At 39.0% G+C, this 25,153-nt stretch overlaps 1 protein-coding gene across 1 annotated transcript in view; it reads right to left on the bottom strand.

Annotated features, from left to right (window-relative positions):
- The window catches only part of MFSD14A (major facilitator superfamily domain containing 14A), a 46,788-nt gene that overhangs the window by 21,331 nt on the left and 304 nt on the right, over window positions 1–25,153 (bottom strand). Inside the window, exons 2-4 of the mRNA XM_050745072.1 lie at window positions 11,743–11,838; window positions 2,836–2,898; window positions 1,585–1,712 (exon numbers count right to left, since the gene is read on the bottom strand). Coding sequence (XP_050601029.1) covers window positions 1,585–1,712; window positions 2,836–2,898; window positions 11,743–11,838 — 287 coding nt within the window. The remainder of the gene's footprint in view (window positions 1–1,584; window positions 1,713–2,835; window positions 2,899–11,742; window positions 11,839–25,153) is intronic.

Here is a 25,153-nt window from a genome sequence, read left to right as displayed (position 1 = left end):
TTCAGGCAAATCTTTTGACCAACTATTGAATTGTTAAGTGGTTTTGTTTTTACTGCCAAAAACAGCAGCAAACTAAAGTATATTATAATCCATCCATTACTGTTTTTCATCACTAGACAAAAAACAAAATCCAGTAAACAAGACTGAGGAACAAGTTTCTTCATATTTATCTTGAGCCTCTATATAGTAACTAAATGTTTTCCATAAGTTATCTTTAGCTTTTCAAATGCTGGCAAAATAAATAACTCAGTTTCACAAAGAAAAAACCTATATGGCAGTGTCCAGTGTTAATAAAACTGAGAATAGACAGTTACTATAAAGAGTGAACAAAATATTTAAAAAGCAAATTATATTTTGCTATAAATAATTCCAAAATATCTAGCTGGGAATAAGAAGTTTCTATTGTAATACTGATGTTTAGTTTCTGAAAATCATATATGATCATGATGAACTTTCAAAATATCATTTCACCAAGACTATGATTACTAAAATTTTTCTAACACACCACTTAACACAGCAAATTCTTTGTTCATTCTATGTTCAATCTTTGGTAAGATTTCATGTGCATGAGCGGCCTTCATCAAAGGCTTGGTCTATTAGAGTTGTACCTCATCTACGAGAAGAAGATCCTGCCCCACATAAACCTGTGGGCCGTTGTAGATAACACCATGGAAATAAAGCCCATCCATGATGTAGAACTAACTAACATTAATACTAAGTGGAGTAAAAAGAACATTAGTCAGAATAAATCTACAACCAAATTGGGCTCTGACTTTAGGACAATTATTCCCTTTTTGTTGGCTTTCCTTCCCTTGCCTCCTGAATGAAAAAAAAAAAAACTGATTTTAATCAAGGTGGCCTTGAGTCCAGCCTCTTGTAACTAGGAGCAGCATATCCCTGAAATCTGACCAAAGAAATGCAAGCAGAGATGGGATGGGAATTCTGTAAAGTTTCCTCAAAAGAAGGCGATGTGCTCTTCTTAGCAACTCCTTCCACCTTGCTCTCAGTATTATGACTTGATGGCTGGAGCTCAAGAAGCCACTTTGTTGAATGAGGTGAGAGATAAGGATGGAAGAACAGCAAGACAGAAAAAGTCTGCTCCACTGGAACTGCCACACCAGCTCCAGACTGCTCAACTGCAGGTGTTTTTTCACATGAAAAGAGAAATAAACTTGATTTTTAAGCAACTATTATTTTGGGTTTTGATATGTAGCAAAATCTATTCCTAACTAATATAGATAATGACAAACTTTGCGTCTGTTTTTTAACATTCTATACAAGAAAAAAAGTTAGCAATCCTATCCAGTCCCCAAAATATTTTTGAAATTTGGGTTCTGGAATCCAAAATTAAGTTAGCCAAAAGTCTAGATGCCTCCAACAGTGTCATCTATTTCTAAAATCTTTATGAACTATTACCTACTATATTTTTAGAAGCCTTCTTATCTGTGTGAAAGAATAAATGTATTAGAAAAATAAAATTAAAACCTCATAACCAAGATCGCCCAAGTGAAAGAAATAAAGGAACATTAAGAAGACAATAACTGAAAGTGATATTTAGTTGCTATAATCCAAATGTGCACGTACCATGGGCTGATCTTCATTAAAGGAATTGGGGCACATGTGAAAAATACTGTTAGCAGCAAGAAGGATTTTCGGCCCCAAACATCAGAAAGAGCACCAATAAGCGGGGCACTAAGGAATGACAACAAACCCTAAAAGAATTAAATGAAAAAAATGAAAACCACACATCTACAAACATGAACCAAAAATAATTTTACTCCTATAGAAAAATTTTCAACAACTTTGCTTCTAAAGTAAATATATCACAAACTTTTAAATAAATAATGAATTGCTTATCTACACATAATTTTAAAATTTCCCAAGACAGTTTAAAATCATCTGTAGGGCTCCAGGTGGGTATTAAATACGAACTGCTCTAATAAATTCTCAATCACAATAAATCCACAATAGCAATTCCATATGCTAATTTCCTGTGTATGTATGTATATATACATATGTATGTATGTACGTGCGTGTGTGTGTGTGTGTGTGTGTGTGTGTGTGTATCAACAGACTAATTATCTGTTTAGAAAATTTGTTTGTCAAACTGAATCAAGAGTAAAGAATCTGAGCGGGGCATGGTGGCTTGCACCAATAATCTCAACACTTTGTGAGGTCAAGGGCAGATCACTTAGGTCAGGAGTTCGAGACCAGCCTGGCCAACATGGCAAAACCCTGTCTCTACTAAAAATACAAAAAATTAGCTGGGTGTGGTGGCACACGCCTGTGGTCCCAGCTACTTAGGAGGCTGAGGCAGAAGAATCGCTTAAACCTGGGAGGTAGAGAGGTTGCAGTGAGCTGAGATCATGCCACTTGCACTCCAGCCTGGGTGACAGTGTGAGACTCTGCCTCCAAAAAAAAAAAAAAAGGAGAAAAAGAAAAAGAAAAAGAGCAAAGAATTCATATAATAACTAACTCTTTACCCTACTGATACAGTTTTGTATTGATGGGGGGTTTTGAGTATAGTTTTTTTCCTCTTCAATCTGTAGTCTTACAAAATCATTGAGATCTCTGGAATTAAAATGTCAACATAAAAACAGGGAATCTGTTATGATGTGGTTTATTATTTTACACAATTGGCGATACTGTAGTTAGATCGAATTTAAAACTCAAGTCTAGAAAGTATTAAGATATCTCTCACAATATACTCCATCTAATTATAAAAATTAAGTTGTTAATCAATAAACAAACATATATTGGCACAGTTATAGATACATAAGTATTTATGTATGTTCATCTGTGTGTGTGTGTGTATATATGTATGACTGATCCTACCTTTACTCCTTGAATTAAGCCATTCATCAGAAATGTATGTTTAGGGAAGGTTTCATGTAATACCTAAAGAAAAAAAACCAAAATAAAAATAACATGCTATATTTCAGTCTTAATAAAATTTCCATATTTACCTTTTTGAACATCCTTTCATACTACAATCTATTTTACATATTCAGATTTGCATGACATGCATATGACCATTAATAATCATCTATTTATACGGTACTTACTATGTCACAGGGCACTAAATTGGGCACTTTACATATATTATCTCATTTAATCCCTCATAACAACCCTATCAGAAAACTGATATGCAGAGGTTAAACATCTTGTCTAAGACTACATTCAGCAAGTAAATGGCAAAGCTGAAACTGAACCTAGGAGATCAGACTTGAAAGCCTATGCTTTTACTCACTATGCTATGATGCTTCCTCAAAATAATTGACTTATATTTCTCTTTCAGATGGATATATTATCTAGGATAGGAGATTGGGAAAATTAATAAGGAATTTTTAATTGCCACAAAGTAGATCAAGAAGGATTCTATAAAATAAGAAAAAAATCCCAACCTATGAAAATGTATAACAAGTTATTCTATCCTTTCCAAGGCTTGTTCTCAAATCATGTGGTATCGTTTTTTTTGCAGTGGGCAGCAAGAGAACCATTGGAATGCGTCGACTGAAAAGGCAATTCCAGGCAATTGGAAAAATAAACAGCAGCTACCATTTTTACAGCCTATATGTACTCTTATTTAATCCCAACATTGTGAATTAGATAATATTATCACTTTACAGATGAGGCAACTGAGTTCCTGTTTGACTTAGAAACTAATGCTTCCATTATCCAATGCTATCTCTCAGTAAAAACAATAGAGAATGGGAATGTGGGTAACAAGAAAGGTAGGGAAGGTCTTCCCTTTAAGAAGAAACATTATGCTAAATATACTTTCTGACATGTTGCAAGAAGAACCTTTAGAGGGATCAGAGTTGCTCCCCTTTCTTCAGTGATTCTTCTTCTGCCAATAGCAAGAAATTTAACAAAAATGTGCTCATTGTAAGTAAAAATAAAATTAGAGGCCAGGTGTGGTGGCTCACGCCTGTAATCCCAACACTTTGGGAGGAAGAGGCAGATGGATCACCTGAGGTGGGAGTTCGAGACCAGCCTGGCCAACATGGCGAAACCTCCTCTCTACTAAAAATACAAAAATTAGCCAGGCATGACGGCGGGTGCCTGCAATCCCAGCTACTCGGGAGGCTGAGGCAGGAGAATCACTTAAACCCGGAGGGCTAAGGTTGCAGTGAGCCAAGATCATGCCACTGCACTCCATCCTCAGCAACAGAGTGATACCCTGTCTTAGGGAAGAAATGAAAAAAGTCTTAGACTGTATGTAAATGAATGGGTTTGACTGTGTTCCAATAAAATTTTATTTATAAAAATAGTATGTGATCTCCAGGACCCTGGACTGGGCAAAGATTTCTTGATAATACTCCACGATCACAGGCAGCCAAAGTGAAAATGGACAAATGGGATCACATCAAGTTTAAAGCTGCACAGCAAAGCAAACAAGAAAGTGAAGAGACAACCCACAGTATAGGAGAAAATATCTGCAAACTATCCATCTGACAAGGGATTAATAACGAAAACATATAAGGGGCTCAAATAATTCTATCAGAAAAGAATCTAAGAATCTAATAATCTGATTTTTAAAAATGGGCAAAAGAACTGAATAGACATTTCTCAAAAGAAGACATACAAGTGACCAATAGGTATACGAAAAAATGCTCAACCATCACTGATCATCAGAGAAATGAAAATCAAAACTACAGTGAAGTATCATCTCACCCCAGTTAAAAATGGCTTTTACCCAAAAGATAGGCAAGGATGTGGAGAAAAGGGAACACTCGTACACTGTTGGTGGGAATGTAAATTAGTACAATCACTATGGAAAACAGTTGGAAGGTTCCTCAAAAAACCTAAAAATAGAGCTACCATATGATCCAGCAATCTCACTGCTAGGTATATATCCCCCCGCCCACCCTCAAAAAAAGGAAATCAGTATGTCAAAGAGATATCTGTACTCCTATGTTTACTGCAGCACTATTCCTTTGTTTGTTTGAGACGGAGTTACGCTCTTGTCGCCCAGGCTGGAGTGAGATGGCGTTATCTCGGCTCACTGCAACCTCCGCCTCCCAGGTCCAAGTGATTCTCCTGCCTCAGCCTCCTGAGTAACTGGGATTACAGCGTGCACTACCACGCCTGGCTAATTTCTGTATGCAGCACTCTTCTTAATAGCTAAGCTTTGGAAGCAATCTAAGTGTCCATTAACAGATGAATGGAAGGATAAAGAAAATGTGGTACTTATACACACAGAAAAAGAATGAGATCCTGTCATTTGCAACAATATGGATGGAACTGGAGGTCATTATGTTAAGAGAAATAAGCCAGGCACAGAAAGAGAAACTTCACATGTTCTCACTTATTTGTGAGAGCTAAAAATTACAACAATTGAACTGATGGCGATAGAGCAGAATGATGGTTACCAGAGGCTGGGAAGGGTAATGGGGGAAGGAGGGGATGGTTAATGGGCACAAAAAAATAGAATAAGATCTAGTACTTAATAGGCTAACAGGTTGACTATAGCCATCATTTACTCTACATTTTAAAATAACTAAAATTGGGCCACGCGTGGTGGTTCACACCTGTAATCCCGGCACCTTGGGAGGCCGAGGCGGACGGATCACAAGGTCAAGAGATCGAGACCATCCTGATCAACATGGTGAAACCCCATCTCTACTAAAAATACAAAAATTAGCTGGGTGTGGTGGCTCATGCCTGCAATCCCAGCTGCTTGGGAGGCTGAGACAAAAGAATCACTTGAACCCAGGAGGCAGAGGTTGCAGTGAGCCAAGATTGCACCATTGCACTCCAGCCTGGTGACAGAGCAAGGCTCCGTCTCAGAAAAACAAAAAACAAAACAAAACAAAACAAAACCTAAAATTGGACTGTTTACAACACAAAGAAACAATAAATGCTTGAAATGATGGATACCCCATTTACCCTGGTGTAATTATTACATCTGTATGCCTGTATCAAAATATCTCATGTACCCCATAAATATAATACCCTACTATGTACCCACAAAAATAAAACATGTTATTTAAAAATAAAAAAGGAAAAATGGCATGCCCTCTCTAATTGAAAAGAATTATTGGGAGGTCTTTGAGAAACTCCTAGTTCTTTTTAGAGTTCTACTGCACGCATTAACTAAGTAGCTAAGTGACAATTAGGAAAAAGTTCAATTTAACATACTTGTGAAAAGGAATATAAACACACACACACACACACACACACACACAGAGAGAGAGAGAGAGAGAAAGCTACCAGAAGCAACTACAAAAAAAAAAAAAGAGTGCAAAAAAGATTTAGTCCTCTAGCCATATTTTGCCAGTCCTTGTGCTAAAGGATAAGATTTAAACTCCTTAAACTAGAATCTCAAACTTTTTATGGGACTCAAATGTATTATGCTTTTCTTTCAATAATCACAAAGGGCCTACTGCAAGCCAAATCTTTCTAGGTATGAAGAACAGGTTTGGTGTTAGAAAGAATGAAGAACATTATAAACGTCTATAAGAAGTTTTATACTATGCTAGATCTTATCGCTAATGATTCACTTTGCCAAGCTATATTCCATTCCAATCAATCTGTTCTCCTTGCTGTTTCTGAAATATTCTATACTTTCCAATATTCATATTTTATATATGACATCCCTTCAATTTTGAATGTTTCTTCCCTTTCTTTATCTAGTCAACCCCCAATCCTTCCAAACTGTTCCTCTGCTACCTTTCTTCTCCAAAGCAATTTCTCCTTTGGGGCCATACAATTTCTAATAAAATTTTAACGGACAAATATAACAAATAATTCAAATGTTGTAAAGATTTTTGATGTCAGGATTCTTTAGCACTGGTCTTTAGAGGTGAACAGAGAAAATGTAACATTTTTCCAATAAATTTTATAGATCTTAACTTTTTTTTAACTTTAAAAATGTTGAAAGTAAATAATCCTTAAAATGTTAAACGCTTTGGGGCTGTTTCTGTAGCCAAGGACGCGAAACCATCTAGGTAGAAGAGATGCTAGTGGATTTTGAGTGTTCCATAACACGGACTGTGCATCTAACAGCTTGAATCATCAAACACACTGGCCTATTATTTCCAGAGCCATAGGGCTGTCAAAAGGGTAAAGCCAGCCAGGCACAGTGGCTCACGCCCGTAATCCCAGCACTTTGGGAGGCCGAGGCGGGAGGATTATTTGAGGTCAGGAGTTTGAGACCACCCTGGCCAACAAGGTGAAATCCCGTCTCTACTAAAAAACAAAAAATTGGATGGGGTGGTGGCTCACGCCTGTAATCCCAGCACTTTGGGGGGCCGAGGTGGGTGGATCACAAGGTAAGGAGTGCAAGACCAGCCTGACCAAGATGGTGAAACCCTATCTCTAACAAAAATAAAAAAATTAGCCGGGCATAGTGGCAGGTGCCTGTAATCCCACGTACCTGGGAGGCTGAGCCAGAGAACTGCTTGAACCTGGGAAGCGAAGGCTGCAGTGAGCCGAGACGGCGACGCTGCATTCCAGCCTAGGCGACAGAGTGAGACTCTGTCTCAAAAAAAAAATAAAAAAAATAATTAGCTGGGTGTGGTGACGCGCACCTGTAATTCCAGCTACTGGGGAGGCTGAGGCAGGAGAATCTCTTGAACCTTGGAGGCGGAGGTTGCAGTGAGCTGAGATCATGCCATTGCACTCCAACCTGGATGACAGATTAAGACTCCGTCTCAATGAAAAAAAAAAGAAACAAAAACGGTAAATCCGCTCCTTGGCATTACAGATCCTTACACCTACTGTCATTCTCATTACTTAGCTAATATGTTACATAATCAAGCAATGAACACTGATTCTGACAGAACATCTACTATGACAAACTATATATTCATATCCTCTCAAAAGTGTTAGACTTCAATCTTTAAAAATACTTGTCAGTACAAAATTCTTTTTAGCTAAATCCCCTTGTTGGTAGAGGCTCACCATCTTCCCCTCGGCAGGTCTTCCATAAAACACAGCTTTTGTTTTTTGACTGTTCTATAAGAGCTTAAAAGTGAAAGATAATTGCAACATACAGTTTTTTTTTTGTCTTAAAATGTCACATTAGTTTTAAAAATTAAGAAATTAAGGCTATCATAAATCCCAAGCCAGACATTCAAAATCAATATGTCTAAAACTGGTTATCTGATTTTAAAAAATACTTTAAAGAATATCTTTGAAATCTGAAATGCTGAAACAAACTATAACTTTTGAGGGAGGGACGGGGAAATGAAAGATACTGACTTAAAATACAAATTACGTCTTCATCCTCATTTCCTTTTAAAATGAATGTTAAAAACTTTGACTCTTGTGGCATGCACCATTTATAATCAGTTTCAAAACACATAAAACAGAAATGAAATGTTTAAAGATTAACAGACTTTTAAGAGGAGAGCCTTCTTTTACCCTGAAACCCACCTCTTTACACACCTCTCATACACAATGCTGGGGAAGAGTGGGAGGAATACTGGAGCCCAAAAGAAAGGCTGCCAACAAAGCCAACAACAACAAAAAACAAAATTTGTAAGCAAAAAGCCTTGAAATGAGTAAAACCTTTTTTAAAAGACCATACTGAATTAATACATTGTTCTTAATTAGTGACATATACTAAATACGTAACAGGGTAACTTCGAAAAAGTAGATACGCCAGGCTGGACATGGTGGCTCACGCCTATAATCCCAGCACTTTGGGAGGCCGAGGCAGGGGGATCACCTGAGGTCAGGAGTTCAAGACGAGCCTGGCCAACGTGGTGAAACCCCGTCTCTACTAAAAATACAAAAATTAGCCTGGCATGGTGGCACATGCCTATAGTCCCAGCTACTTAGGAGGCTAAGGTAGGAGAATTGCTTGAACCTGGGAGGTGGAGGTTGCAGTGAGCCAAGGTTGCACCACTGCACTCCAGCCTGGGCAACAGAGTGAGACTCTGTCTCAAAATAAATAAATACAATAAAATAAGAAAACACAGAAAAATTAAAGAAAATAAGAATACATTGGCCAGGCACAGTGGCTCACACCTGTAATGCCAGCACTTCGGGAGGCCAAGGCGGGCAGATCACGAGGTTAAGAGATCGAGACCATTCTGGTCAACATGGTGAAACCCCATCTCTACTAAAAGTACAAAAATTAGCTGGGCATGGTGGCACGTGCCTGTAGTCCCAGCTACTAGGGAGGCTGAGGCAGGAGAATTGCTTGAACCTGGGAGGCGGGGGTTGTAGTAAGCCAAGATTGTGCCTCTGCACTCCAGCCTGGTGACAAAGCGAGACTCCGTCTCAAGAAAAAAAAAAGGAATATATTAAGCACAACATTAGTCTATGAAAAATGAATAAACAAGCCTTTCTAATTAAGGGGACCCCTTCCTTGTTCTTAAAAAAGATAGCCTCCCTTTGTCCAACTAAGAAAAAAATGTACCAAAATTACACAGAAGATGACATACCTAAAAAAATGTAAACGAGAAGCAAATTTTAAAAATAGCTATATACACTTGAAATACTGATAACAAATTATGGAAACATCACAAAATGCTTTTTTTCACAGCTTGCTAACAGCTCATCCACATTTTGATCACCCTACTTAGCTAATGGTTGGGCTGCCTCATAACCTCAACCAGCTAAAACATCGGTACGAACCAGTTACTACCTGCATTCCCCAAAAGACTGACCACTAGAGGAGTCAAGGAAGCCTAGGTGCAAATACCAACACTGCAGCTTACTGTCAGAGTAGCAATCACATTGCTTAACTTTTCTAAGCCCCGGCTTCCTCATCTGTATTATAAGGCTAATATCTCACTGATAAGGTGGTTGTGAGGGTTAAAAATGATAACGTATTCAAAGTGGAATACGTTAGGGCCGTGCCTAACATAGTCCACTTTGAATACATTAAAGGACTGTGCCTGGATCCATCATAACATAAATACACGTGGACTGTTTACTATTACAAAGCTCAAGTACTTTAAATGGTAGGAGTGATGATCTACCAGACAGATTTATATGTTAAATTGACAACTTATAAAAAGCATGCTGGCACACTAGGAAAGCTAATGTAAAGTCATGAGTCCACAAAGTTATTACAGCACTTCAGTAACCCTTGACAACAAACAGGCTATTACAATTCAATGAAGTTATGAATGTCATAACCAACTTGCATCATCTGAGGAAGTTCCAAATCACTGTACTTGGATTACGAAGCCAGGAAATGTGTAAATTAATTTTTTAAAGATTTCTATCTAAAATTAGTAAACTAAAAAAAAAAAAACCAAAACACCCTTTGATTTTTTTATAGCAATACTCATAAATATGCTCTATATATTCAAAATGACTTTTTTTTTTTTTTTTTTGAGACAGAGTCTCACTCTGTCTCCAGGCTGGAGGGCAGTGGCACGATCTCTGCTCACTGCAACCTCCGCTTCCCGGGTTCAAGAGATTCTCCTACCTCAGCCTCCCAAGTACCTGGGTTTACAACAGGCGCGCACCACCATGCACAGCTAAATTGTGTATTTTTAGTAGAGACGGGGTTTCACCATGTTGGGGTTTCACCATGTTGGCCAGGATGGTCTCGATCTCTTGATCTTGTGATCCGCCCGCCTCAACTTCCCAAAGTACTGGGATTACAGGCGTGAGCCACTGTGGCCGACTTTTTTTTTTTTTTTTTTTTTTTTTTGAGACAAGGTTTCACTCCCGTCGCCCAGGTTGGAGTGCAGTAGCGTGATATTGGGTCACTACAACCTCCGCCTCCTGGGCTCAAGTGATTCTCCCACTTTAGCCTCCCGAGTAGCTAGAACTACAAACCTATGCCACCGCACACAACTAATTTTAGCATTTTTTGTAGAGACAGGGTTTCATCATGTTGCCCAGGCTGGTCTCAACTGCTGAGTTCGAGCGATCCGCCCCTGCCCAGCCTCCCAAAATGCTGGGATTACAGGCATGAGCAACTGTTAAACATCAATATTTTATGTGTAGATAGTAACGATTACGCAGCTGTCAATAAATGTAACAAGAAATAGGCACTGTAAATATTCTTAGACTAGGTCAATCTACTTAAATAACTTTTCTATTAAGTAACCTTTTTTATAAAAATGTTTTTTGTATAATATGAACAATCTCATGAAAACATAGTATATTACTTTAAAACTCTATTCCTCTAAGATTTGGTAAACTATATATAGAGCATATCCTAATTACTCCTTTCAAGATGGTATAGATATTTACCATAGATAGTCCTTCCCTCATTCCATTCCCCTTATCTACACCAATATAAGAAAACTGGCTATCTTCTGAGTTGTTTGGTCTGGCAGGGAGGTCTTTTCTAAGGTTTCAAACCTGGGAGAATTTGGGTAAAATCAGCTTAGATCTATTAAAGAATAGCCCTTCTAGGTACTTAGCCCACATGAACAGAAACTTGTTTTTGTAAAATACAGCTGCATAAATGAACCTCAAAGTAATTATGCCGAGTCATGCAGGTCACAGACATCATCTTTTCTAAACCTGTCAGTTTAAGAATCTCTTCCATTTTACTCAGAGTAGCGACAGGGCCTCTGCTTGAACGTGCCCAGTGACAAGTCCAAATTCACACACCTCCACGCCACTGCCCCCCTCCCCCACCAAAAAAAAAGGTAAGGGAGAGTTAACGGTTGGAAAAGACAACCAGTAAAATACTGGTGAATACTGAACAATACCGGTGGGAGAATTAACCATGCAGAGGAAAAAGGGCCACATTTTCCTCCAAAACTGAAACAAAAGAGATTTTGGAGTCAGTGTTAAATAATTTAAAAGATTACTTACCACCAAGGTGGGTGCTGTCAATAGTCCCCAAGCAAAAAACTCCAAAAAGATGACGATAACCGCATGATAAACACTAGGAGAACCTATTCCTTGAGGCTATAAAAAACAAGATTTTTTAAAAAGTTAACAACACATTCTATAATTATTAACAATAACAACGATGCAATAGTCAACAAATATTAAGAACACATATGTACTGGGCACTGTGTCAAACATCTGTACTCACTGCCTCTGGCTTCAAAGTCAGAGGGACAAGGCAACAACGAAATTCATTAGCATAAGCACAGTATTCAGCTGGAACATAAAGAGTCCAAGGGAGCTTGGGAGATGGGAATATCAGACTTCCAGGAGGAAGTCTGAAAGGACACAACAGAGTTAGACAGGCGGAGGTATAGGGTGGGAAAGACGGCTCAGCCTGTACAAAGGTTCCAAGGCTTGAGGCATTATGGGTCTCATGTACCGAGTTCAGTACAACCAGTGCATGGGCTGCTTGTTGGGTGTACTGAAAGATGAGCTACAGGTACTCAAAGACCAGCTTCCATGCTAAGGAGTCTATATTTAATTCTGAAGGCTATGGGGGGCCACTAAAAGATATTAAGACTGACATAATCAGATGTAAGTTTTAAGATTATTCTGGCAAAGATGTAACCAAAAAAAAAAAAAACCATAAATGCAGCAAGTGGCAAAAATATAAACACGTTATCAACATGGCTCAAAAGCAGAACAATCCCCAGGGAAAGTATGTAAGAGATTTGGGATTTGATATACATGAGAAAGAAAACACAAAATTAAGTTTATACTGCTGCCAGAGATGTCTTAAGAATCACTTCAGTATTAATGACTCCGGTGATTTCCTAAAGGATAAAATGGAGGAGCAAAGTGCATCTAAAAGGAAGCTATTTGAATCAGCTCAAACAAGAGATGAGGGCATAAAACAGTGGCACAGTACGAATGCTGGAGGGAAGGGAACGGATTAAGGATTCAGGATTTGAAATTAGGAGGAGCTTGATATATAGCAGAAGAGAGAATTAAGAACAACTTCCAAGTGTTTACCTTGGTTGTCTAGCAGTTAAAGCTGGTGGCTTCCCAGCACTTTCCCCCACGAGGCTCAGCTTTACTTCAGGTCCTATCTATAAAACTGCCCTCTTTACTTGAAACATTTGTATTGTCTCTGAGCACTGATTAAAACAATTAGCAGCAAATGTGATATCTGAAACCACCAGAGTGGATGAGATTATCAGGAGTGTCAAATGTGAAAACAGCCGTGAGCTGAGACAGAATCCCAAGAAGCGCCAACATTTTAAGTAGCAGGCAGAGGAAAAGAATGAAGTTTTTTCTTCTTTGATAAAGAAAAGAGGAAGATAAAAGGAACAGTGAGAAAAACATCAGGAGAATGAAGAGAATACAGTGTCACAGATGACAATGGAGCAGTTTTAGGAAGGAGGACGTATCAAATGGAACAAGCACAGTAATACAAGGTCAAAAAATGGCCACAGGAGGCCAGGCATGGTGGCTCACGCCTGTAATCCCAGCACTTTGGGAGGCCGAGGGGGGCAGATTACTTGAGGTCAAGAGTTCGAGACCAGCCTGGCTAACATGGCAAAACCCCGTCTTTACTAAAAATACAAAAATTAGCTGGGCGTGATTGCGTGTGCCTATAATCCCAGCTACTCAGAAAGGCTGACGCAGGAGAATTGGTTGAACCTGGGAGGCAGAGGTTGCAGTGAGTTGACACTGCACCACTGCATCCCAGCCTGGGTGACACAGTGAGACTCTGGGGGGAAAAAAAAATTGGCCACAGATTTGATAAGCTTTAAACCTGTTTTGTTTGCCATGTTCATCACCACATATACCCAGACAGTATCAGAAAGCTTGGTATAACTTCTCAGGGCTTAAAGCATGCTAATTTTTTAAAAATCAAAGTAGGATATAAAATTCTATAGGTAGGATAATTTCAACTCTGAAAAACAATACAAACTGACCTCAATGTAAATAAAATTTATACTGGGTAATGATTTTAAGTGATATAACATTGTTTACTATGCTATTCTGAATTTTCCATATCTTTTCTTTCCAATAAGCATTCTTGCACTTTAGGAGGAAAATGCTTTGTTTATTTAAGAGAAAAATTACCTAAAACTAGCATAGAGAACAACAAAATAAACTATGGGACAATATCTCTGATGAACATTGAAGCAAAAATCCTCAACAAATACTAGCAAACCTCCTTCAGGAAGGAGATTTAAAAAAAGGTCATTCATCGGCCAGGCGCGCTGGCTCACGCCTGTAATCCCAACACTTTGGGAGGCCGAGGCGGGCAGATCGCCTGAGGTCAGGAGTTCGAGACCAGCCTGACCAACGTGGAGAAACCCCGTCTCCACTAAAAATACAAAATTAGCCACGCGTGGTGGCGCATGCCTGTAATCCCAGCTACTCAGGAGGCTGAGGTGGGAGAATCACTTAAACACAGGAGGTGGAAGCTGCAGTGAGCCAAGATTGCGCCATTGCACTCCAGCCTGGGTAACAAGAGCGAAACTCTGTCTCAAAAAAATTAAAAACAAAAAAAATCATTCATTATGTTCAAGTGGGATTCTTCCAGGTATGCAAGGATAGTCCAACATACATAAATCTATCAAGGTGATAACATCATTTCAAAAGAATGAAGCCAAAAAAAATGATCATTTCAATTGATGGTGAAAAAGCATTTACTAAAATTCAACACTGATTCATGATAAAAACTCTCAAAAATGGTATAGAAGGAACATACATCAATACGATAAAAGCCATATATGACAGACACAGAGCTATCATGCTGAACAAGGAAAACCTGAAAGCCTTTCCTCAAAGATCTGGAACAAGACAAAGATGCCCACTTTCGTCACTCTTGACTGGAAAGAACCAACTAGAGCAATTAGGCAAGAGTAAGAAATAAAAGGCATCCAAATTAGAAAAGAGGAAATCAAACTTGTCCCTCTTTGCAGATGACATGACTTTATATAGAGAGAACCCTAAATATTCCACCAAAAACTATCAGAATGGAAGCAAATTCATTAAAGTTGCAGGACACAAATATCAGTACCATCTCTATATGCCAACAGCAAATATCTGAAAAAGAAATCAAGAAAGTAATCCCACTTACAATAGCTACAAATGAAATACCTAAGAATAAACTTAAGGAAGTGAAAGATGTCTATAATGTAGACTACAGAACATTGACGACAGGAATTGAAGAGGACACACACACAAATGGGAAGATATTTCACGTTCATAAATTGGAAGAATCAATACTGTCAAAATTTTAATACTACCAAAAGCAATCTACAGATTCGATGCAGTTACTATCAAACTACAAATGACATTCCTCACAGAATTTTTTCTTTTAAATCCTAAAACTTATATGGAACCACAAGAGTCAGAACAGCCAAAACAATCCTGAGCAAAAAGAACAAGGCTGGAAGCCGGGCACAGTGGCTCACGCCTATAATCCCAACACTGTGGGAGGCCAAGGAGGGCAGATCACCTGAGGTCAGGAGTTCGAGACCAGCCTGGTCATGAGAGTGAAACCCCGTCTCTACTAAAAATACAAAAATCAGCCAGGCATGGTGGTGTAATCCCAGTTACTCGGCAGACTGAGGCAGGAGAATCGCTTGAACCAGGAAGGTGGGGGTTGCAGTGAGCCAAGATTGCACCACTGCACTCCAAAAAAAAAAAAAAAAAAAAAAAAACAAGGCTGGAGGCATCACATTACTTCACTTCAAATTATACTATGAAGTGATAGTAACCAAAACAGCACAGTACTGGTATAAAAACAGATACATAGACAATAGAGCACAACAGAGAACCCAGAAATAAATCCATGTATTTACAGTCAACTCATTTTTGACAACAGCACCAAAATATACATTGGGAAAAGGACAGTCTCTTAAATGGTGCTGGGAAAAGTGGATATCCATATACAGAAGAATAAAATTATACCCCTATCTCTTGTGATATACAACAATCAAATCAAAATGGATTAAAGGCTTAAATCTAAGACCTGAAACCACAAAATGACTAGAAGAAAACACTGGGAATACATTCTAGGACATCAGCCTGAACAAATATATATATATATATATTTTTTTTCTTTCTTTCTTTCTTTCTTTTTTTTTTTTTTAGAAGAACCCTAAATATTCCACCAGAGTCTCATTCTGTCACCCAGGCTGGAGTACAGTAGTGCAATCTCAGCTCACTGCAACCTCCACCTCGCGGGGTCAAGCAATTCTCCTGCCTCAGCCTCCCAAGTAACTGGGATTACAGGTGCCTGCCACCACGCCCAGCTAATTTTTGTATTTTTAGTAGAGACAGGGTTTCACCATGTTGGCCAGGCTGGTCTCAAACTCCTGACCTCAGGTGATCCGCCCTCCTCAGCCTCCCAAAGTACTGGGATTACAGGCGTGAGTCACCGCACCCAGCCTAGATTTCTTAATACCTGAAAAGCACAGGCCACCAAAGCAAAGAGGCACAAGGAGGAACACACGAAGTTAAAAAGCTGCACAGCAAAGGAAACGATCAACAAAGCAAAGAGACAACCCACAGAATGGGAGAAAATATTTGCAAACTATCACTGTAACAAGGGATTAATAACCAGAATATATATGGAGCTCAAACAAGTTCTATAAAAACAAAAATCTATATATAGATTTTTAGAGGGGTGTAAGACCTAAATAGAGATTGACATACAAATGACCAACAGGTATATGAAAAAATGCTCAACCATCATTGAGCACCAAACAAACGCAAATCAAAATTATGAGCTATCATCTCATCCCAGTCAAAATGGCTTATATCCAAAAGACAGGCAATAACAAACGCTGGCAAGGACGTAAAGAAAGGGGACCTCTCATGCACTGTTGGTGAGCATGTAAATCCCCAGCAACTATGGAGAACAGTATGGAGGTTCCTTTAAAAACCTAAAAATAGAACTATCATATGATCCAGCAATCCCACTCCTGGTTATGTATCCAAAAGAAAGGAAATCAATATAAACAAGAGGTATCTGTACTCCCATGTCTATTGTAGCACTATTCAAAACAGCCAAGATCTGGAATCAACCTAAGTGTCCATAAATGGATGAATGGACAAAGAAAGTGTGGTACACATTTAAAAAAAGTCTGTGTGCTGAAAAGAAAAAGGAGGTTTAAAAAAAAAGAAGAAACAGGACAGGCATAGTGGCTCACACCTGTAATCCCAGCACTTTGGGAGGCTGAGGCAGGAGGAATACTTGAGGCCAGGAGTTTGAGACCAGCCTGGGCAACATAGCAAGATCTCATCTCTAATTTAAAAAAAGAGAGAGAAAATGAGGTACATATATGCAATGCAATATTATTTAGCCATAAAAGAATGAAATTCTGTCATTTGCAACAACATGGATGGAAATGGAAGACATTATGTTCAGTGAAATAAGTCGGGCACATAAAGACAAATTTTGCATATTCTCACTCACATGCAGGAAGTAAAAACTTAAAAAGCTGATCTCATGGAGATACGGAGTTAGAATGGTTACCAGAGGCTGGGAAAATAGCAGGGAGGCAGGGATAAAGTGGGTGCAAAAATATAGTTGGATAGAAGGAATAGGTGTAGTGTGAGGAAAAGAAAAAAAAAGAGTAAGATCTGGTATTTAAGAACACAGCACTGTGACTATAGTAAAAAATTATTTATTGTCTATTTTAAAATAACTAGGCCGGGCACGGTGGCTCACGCCTGTAATCCCAGCACTTTGAGAGGCCGAGGCAGGCGGGTCATGAGGTCAGGAGTTCGAGACCATCCTGCCCAACATGGTGAAACCCCGTCTCTACTAAAAATATAAAAATTAGCCAGGCGTGGTGGCGCACACCTGTAATCCCAAGAAAAAATGGGCATGAAGACTAATGGAACAGAACAGATAACCCAAAAATAAAGCAAAATACTTATAGCCGGCCAGGCATGCCTATAATCCCAGCACCTTGGGAGGCCAAGGTGGGTGGATCACCTGAGGTCAGTAGTTTGAGTCCAGCTACTCAGGAGACTGAGGCAGGAGAATTGCTTGAACCCGGGAGGCAGAGGTTGCAGTGAGTTGAGATTGCGCCACTGCACTCCAGCCTAGGTGACAGAGTGAGACTCCGTCTCAAAAAATAAAAAATAAAATAAAATAACTAAAAGTGGAACTGGCATGTTCCTAACACAAAGAAATGATATATGTTTGAGGTAATGGATACCACAGTATCCCTGATTTATTATACACTGTATACCTGTATCAACATATGCTTGTATCAAAATATCAGAGGTACCCCAGAAATATCTATATCTACTTTGTACCCATAGTAATTAAAAAAATTTAGAAGTCCTAGCCAGAGTAATCAGACAAGAGAAAGGAATAACGAGCATGCAAATTGGAAAACAGGAAATCAAACTGTCACTGTTTGCCAATGATATGATCGTATACCTAGAAAACCCTAATGACTCATCCAAAAAGCTCCTAGATCTGATAAACGAATTCAGTAAAGTCTCAGGATACAAAAATCAATGACATAAATCAGTAGCACTGCTATATTCCAACAACAACCAAGCTGAGAATCAAATCAAGAACTCAATTCCTTTTATAATAGCTGCAAAAAAAAACAAAAACAAAAACAAAAAAAAACCACCTAGGAATATACTTAACCAAGGAAGTGAAAGATCTTTACAAGGAAAACTACAAAACACTGTTAAAAGAAATCATAGATGATGCAAAGGGAAACACATCCCATGCTCATGGATGGGAAGAATCTACATTGTGAAAATGACCATACTAACCAAAACAATCTATAGATTCAATGCAATTCCCATCAAAATACCAGCATCATACTTCACAGAACAAGAAAAAACAATCCTAAAATTCATATGGAACCAAAAAAGAGCCCACATAGCCAAAGCAAGACTAAGCAAAAAACAAATCTGGAGGTATCACATTACCCAACTTTAAATTATACAAAAGGCTATAGTTAACAAAACAGCATGGTACTGGTATAAAAATAGGCATGAAGATCAATGGAACACAACAGATAACCCAGAAATAAAGCAAAATACTTATAGCCGGCCAGGCATGCCTGTAATCCCAGCACCTTGGGAGGCTAAGGTGGGTGGATCACCTGAGGTCAGTAGTTTGAGTCCAGCCTGACCAACATAGTGAAAACTCATCCCTACTAAAAATACAAAAATGTTAGCCAGGCGTGGTGGTGTGTGCCTGTAATCCCAGCTACTTGGGAGGCTGAGGCAGGAGAATGGCTTGAACCTGGGAGGCAGAGGTTGCAGGGAGCCAAGATCGTGCCATTGCACTCCAGCCTGGGGAACAAGAGCAAAATTCCATCTCAAAAAAAAAAAAAAAAAAAAAAAAAAAAAAAATCAGCAGAGTAAACAGACAACCCATAGAGTGGGAGAAAATATTTATGAACTATGCATCTGACAAAGGACTAGTATCCAGAATCTACAAGGAACTCAAATCAGCAAGAAAAAAACAATCCCATCAAAAGTAGGCAAAAGATACAAATAGGTATTTTTCAAAAGACATAAAATCAGCCAACAAACATATGAAAAGATGCTCAGCATCACCAATTATCAGGGAAATGCAAATTAAAACCACAATGAGATATCATTTACTCCCGCAAGAATGGCCATAATTTAAAAATCAAAAAATAATAGATGGTGTGGATGTGATGACAAGTGAATACTTTCACACTGCTGTTGGGAATGTAAACTACTACAACCACTATGGAAAACAGTATGGAGATTCCTTAAAGAACTAAAAGTAGAACTACTGTTTGATCCAGCAATCCCAATACTGGGTACCCACCCAAAGTAAAAGAAGTCATTATACGAAAAAGACACATGTACATGCATGTTTACAGCAGCACAATTCACAACTGCAAAGATATGGAACCAACTCAAGTGCCCAATGACCAACAAGCAGATAAAGAAAATGTGGTACATGAACACCATTGAATACTTGGCCATAAAAAGGAATGAAATAGTGTCTTTTGCAGAAACTTGGATGGAACTGGAGGCCATTATTCTAAGTGAGTAATTCAGGAATGGAAAACCAAATGTCATATGTTCTCACTTACAAGTGAGAGTTCAGCTATGAGGACGCAAAGGCATAAGAGTGATAGAATGGACTTTGAGGATGGGGGGAAGCTTGAGAGGGAAAAAAGACTATATATACTGGGGCAGTATACACTGGTCAGGTGACAGGTACACTAAAATCTCAGAAATCGCCACTAAAAAATGTATCCATGTAACCAAAACCCACCTGTACCCCATAACTATTGAAATATTTTTAAAAATATTAAATTTTAAAAATAAAGTAAAACTTGAATGGAAAAAGACAGGTATGCTGCATATACTTGTCCCTCCTGAACCATTCCATTGAGTTTCCCGTGACTGGAAGGAAAAAATATGTATTTTTTTTTAAAAAGCAGGGCAATGGGAGGGATATTTCTTTGTTACAAAGTACTGGAAATTTTGAGAGCTATATTATATCCATATTCATCTCTTCTTGATGTACCCTGGCTGAAACTGTCAACTGTTACTTTCACACTTTCAATTTAAAATAATGCTAAAAGACAACCAGAGTTCTTTATAATCGAAACTTTTAAATCATACAGACTTGTCAGAATGTTACCTGAAGAAAGCTATTCTTTTTTTACTTAAACTTTAAACTTTCAGTAGCTGCAAAGGAGTTACATTTCAACTGTAGGAGAATTTCTGCAGATGGTCTGATTATGTTGGTATGCAAGTCTTCTAACTTCAAGTTAAGTAATTCATGATGCTGCCTGCCACACACCTGCCAAAGACAATATAAACACCCTGATGTTTCTAGGCTTTTTGAAAAGCACCACGGGGCTGGGTGCAGTGGCTCACACCTGTAATCCCACTTTGGAAGACTGAGGCAGGTGGATCACCCGAAGTCAAGAGTTTGAGACGAGGCTGGCCAACATGGTAAAACCCTGTTTCTATTAAAAAAATACAAAAATTAGCCGAGCATAATGGCACATGCCTGTAATCCCAGCTATTCAGGAGGCTGAGGCAGAAGAATTGCTTGAACCAGGGAGGCGGAGGTTGCAGTGAGCCAAGATCGCGCCATTGCACTCCAGCCTGGGCAACAAGAGCAAAACCCTGTCTCAAAAAAAAAAAAAAAAAAAAAAGAAAGAAAAAGAAAAGCACCACAGGCCCTTCTCATTGCTCGCATGCTAGCAACCAAAGGCTGTTTAACAACTCTCTGGGTCTACAAAGGTCCTACATCCCGGTGAGCTTTCCTGCCACTACTTCAGCCATCCTTGCAGGTGAAGAGTGCAGAAGGTCAGAGCTTGGGTCCCGCTTTTGAAATGGTTGCTGATTCCTATTTAATGAAAATCAGGGATGCCAAGAAAAAAAAAAAATCTGGTGCTCTGCTTATCCAGGGATATGCATTTCATTTTCAAATGATATATCAATTTTACTTTTTTCAGGTACTTCCAACCATGCAATTCACACATGCCTTACTTTCTAGCAAATCTTTAAAGTCATTTTACCAATTAACTTCTGAAAGAACTATACATTTTCCACTTTGTCAGATATGTAGTCTCACAATTGTATTGACAAAACAATAAAGATCATATTTTAAAATGAGCATTTTAAAAGATAAGGAAAATTCAATTTGAATAATGTAAATAACTCTTTAGCTCTTAGCCTCTAACAGCTATGCTTAAAAACAAGTGGTAATGCTTTAATAAAACAAAACAGAATTCTAGTATTCGAAAATGTCAGAAGGTATTTTTATTTCAGCTGTCTTAAATACCTACACTGAATGTTACATACATTAAAACTTGTAACTAAAAACTTTTTTTTTTTAGACAGTTTCACTCCATCACCCAGGCTGGAATGCAGTGGCATGATCTCAGCTCACTGCAATTTCAGCCTCCCAGGTTCAAGTGATTCTCTATGCCTTGGCCTCCTAGGTAGCTGGGATTACAGGCGCACACCACCACACCTGGCTCATTTTTGTAATTTCGGTAAAGACGGGGTTTTACCATGTTGGCCAGGCGAGTCTCAGACTCCTGCCCTCAAGTGATCCGCCCACGCTGGCCTCCCAAAGTGCTGGGATTACAGGCGTGAGCCACTGCCCCTGGCCTAAAAACTATTTCTATATATGGATGCTTTAAAAGCAAATTCACTAATATGGTTACTATCATCAGTGAAGTAGTATACAGTATATGATTAAATATTTACTGAATATAATCTGTGGAACTTATTCTTCACTCACTCTGTTTTCAAACAGAACAATTGCTCTTAAACTTTTGGCAAGTATGGACTTTTTGGGACTCTTCCAAAAAATATGTATAGCCAAAAGAAAATTTTGAAAACTTCAGGGTGAACAGACCCAGGTTAAAAACGCCTAATATAGAATCACACACCTTAATGTAATTTATCTTAATTTTGTCTGCTCACATAGGTAGCCTACTTGTTAGTTTTATCCTGGCCTGGCTTTTCATTCAGTTGAATGAAATACAATTTCAATAAAAAAAATTAGTAACTTACGATTAATCTGGCTCATTTAGAAAGATTTATTTCTTCAACCACTAAAAACTACAAATTTGCTCTAATTTTCAGACAAATCATTAACAACTCTTACTAGTTTTGTTTATAAATGTTTAAACTGGCCAAATAGGCTTATATATATGTCATTAGCAGGACAACGGGAAAGAATTTTATTAACATTGTTGACAAGAAATTAGAAGGGGATCAAATCAGTACCATTGACCAGGTATGTGAAATACTGTTCACAACCTGTCACGTACCGACCATAGAGCCTCAGACATCTGACTGAATGAATCTACCTACTGGTGGAACTTTGTAAAAACTCTGAAACTCTGAGGTCAATGGCAATAGCACTAAAATATTCTATGATACGATGAATTAAAAAACACACAAGAACAGAATATCAAATGACAATTTTTTTCCCTTTCTTAAAAAATGTTCAGTCTGGGCACGGTGGCTCACACCTGTAATCCCTGCACTTTGGGAGGCCTAGGTGGGTAAATCATGAGGTCAGGAGTTCAAGACCAGCCTGGCCAATATGGTGAAACCCCATCTCTACTGAAAATGTAAAAAATTAGCCAGGTGTGATGGCACGTGCCTGTAGTCCCAGCTACTCGGAAGGCTGAGGCAGGAGAATCACTTGAACCCAAGAGGCGGAGGTTACAGTAAGATGAGATCGTGCCACTGCACTCCTCCAGCCTGGGCAACAGAGTGAGACTCCGTCTCAAAAAAAAAAAAAAGTTCATAATAGCAGTCTGACCTGTTGTAAGTAGGGAGGTAGACAAGCAACTACCACTTTACAATAATTTCTATGATTGCAATAGTTGTATTTTTTAAATTTAAAGCTGGGATGGATTAAAATACAAATAATGCAAAATATTCCTCTGACATTTATTGAAATATATCCTCTAATTATGTATATGAATAAACAAAATTACAATAAAAATTCATGTATGAATGTGCTAGTACAAAACATAAGTGTTTTTATCACTTTAAAATTCACATACTAGGCCCTGTGGGATTCAAACATAAAAAACAAAGCCCCTATTCTAAAGGAATGCCCAGTGCTCTTAGAATAGATAATGAAATATTAAGTGTATAAAGATGAGAATGATAATAGCCCCATGTTCACAGCCCTCAAGGAAAGTCTTCCCTTGTTCTATGTGAAACCTACTGCTGGTGCAAACATTTTATTTTGTGTCCCAAAGCAGGCTAAGAATTAATTACAACCTTAATAACAGGACAAGAAAGTTCAAAAACAATCCTTTCCAAAACTCACAGGATTTGGAAAGAGAGCATCTGCTGTAAAGTAAATAAATAAAACCCAAAAGAAAGGTAACAAAACTGAACTTTTCAAGGAAAAGGAAGCTGTGTTTCTTAATCAGAGTTTCCTTCTTACATTTTGCAAAAAATACTGATCTTAAATATCACTTGGTCTTACAAAATACAATCCTTCATTTTCACTATTTTGTAGATTTTATGAAGAATGTAAAATACTGTATCTTTCTAAAGGTTGACAAAGGCAACAGTATTTTTCTCCCCACATAGTTCTTAACTACTTGGTCAAAAGAACTATGACTCTTCATAACAGATCTAATTAAAGTAATGTTTTAATTAATGAAGTTCAATAAAAAGAACCTGAGGAATTTCCAAGTTTGTTTTTTCAATAAATGTCAACGCTATAACATGTAATAAATGTTACAGTTAAACTAAAAATATATTCTGAAGTCATTACATATGTCCCAAGTTTTCTAAACTTTCGCATATTGACTGGGCCGTGTTCTGAAATGTCATACAATTTTGTTATGTTTTTCAGCTGAATTCAGTAAATCCTCAATGGTGGCCTACTTATATACATATTTAGTACTGTGCTAGCAGTTGATCAGGGCTCCAATAAGATATAAACAGAAATGGAATTAATGGAACCATTTCTGCACACTTCAGGTAAGTGAAACATATATATCACCTTTCCATTCTATTTCAGAACGCGGTATCAGCAGATGCAACAAAGACGACAGAGCAGAGTGTAGCAACTGAGAAATGTTAGCATAAAAAGCAGAGTTTTGGAGTTTTTTTTTTGTTTTTTTTTCAATTAAAAATCCTACGTCCCCTACTGGTTAACTACAGCACACTGCACAAAGTTTACTGTGATGACAACTGTATCTAAAAAGCAAACCTTTCTTCCTTTCAAAGTGTCTTCCTCTGATCCTTAGGCCATGATTGATTCTAGTACTTTTAATCGTAGGGCACAGAGTGATGACTTTTCTTTGAAAAGTAGCGGGTTCGAATGTAGGCCCCAGGTGTCTGCCGTCACGCTTCCGACTCCGGGAAGAGAGGGAAGCCCACCTCCGGACAGGGTTTACTGTAAGCAGCCCAGAGCCAAAGCACCGACGCACAGACGTGGTAACAGAAAGCGAACGTACTACGGGGCCGCAGCGGGATCCCAGTGCCAGACGCTACCCGGTTAGCAACATATGGGAGAGCAGGGATGGTTCCCAGCCCCTTGACAGGCGCGGCGACGGCTCCGCGGGGCCTGGCGGGTGATGCGAGGCGAGGCTGCGGCGACAAGGGGCGCGGCGGTCGGGCGGGCAGCCGGGGGAGCCGCGGGGGAGGCGCACGTGGGGTTCGAGGCCGCAGGGCCTGCAGAGGCGGCCGGAGCAGAGGGCGGCAGGTGCGGGAGAGAAAGAGGACGAGCCCCGGACGCCGCAGGCCCGAGGAGGGGAGGACGATTCCCGGAGCGGCGGCATGCAGGTCCGCGAGCCCGAGGCACCGGCACCGGGGACAGGGTGGGGGAAGGCGGGGGGACCGGGGCGCCTAGAGACGGCAGTGTTGGGGTCTG

The sequence above is a fragment of the Macaca thibetana genome, chromosome 1 (assembly GCF_024542745.1).
Source record: "Macaca thibetana thibetana isolate TM-01 chromosome 1, ASM2454274v1, whole genome shotgun sequence".
In the NCBI taxonomy this organism is placed as follows: Eukaryota; Metazoa; Chordata; class Mammalia; order Primates; family Cercopithecidae; genus Macaca; species Macaca thibetana.
This window is presented reverse-complemented; position numbering and strand designations above follow the sequence as displayed.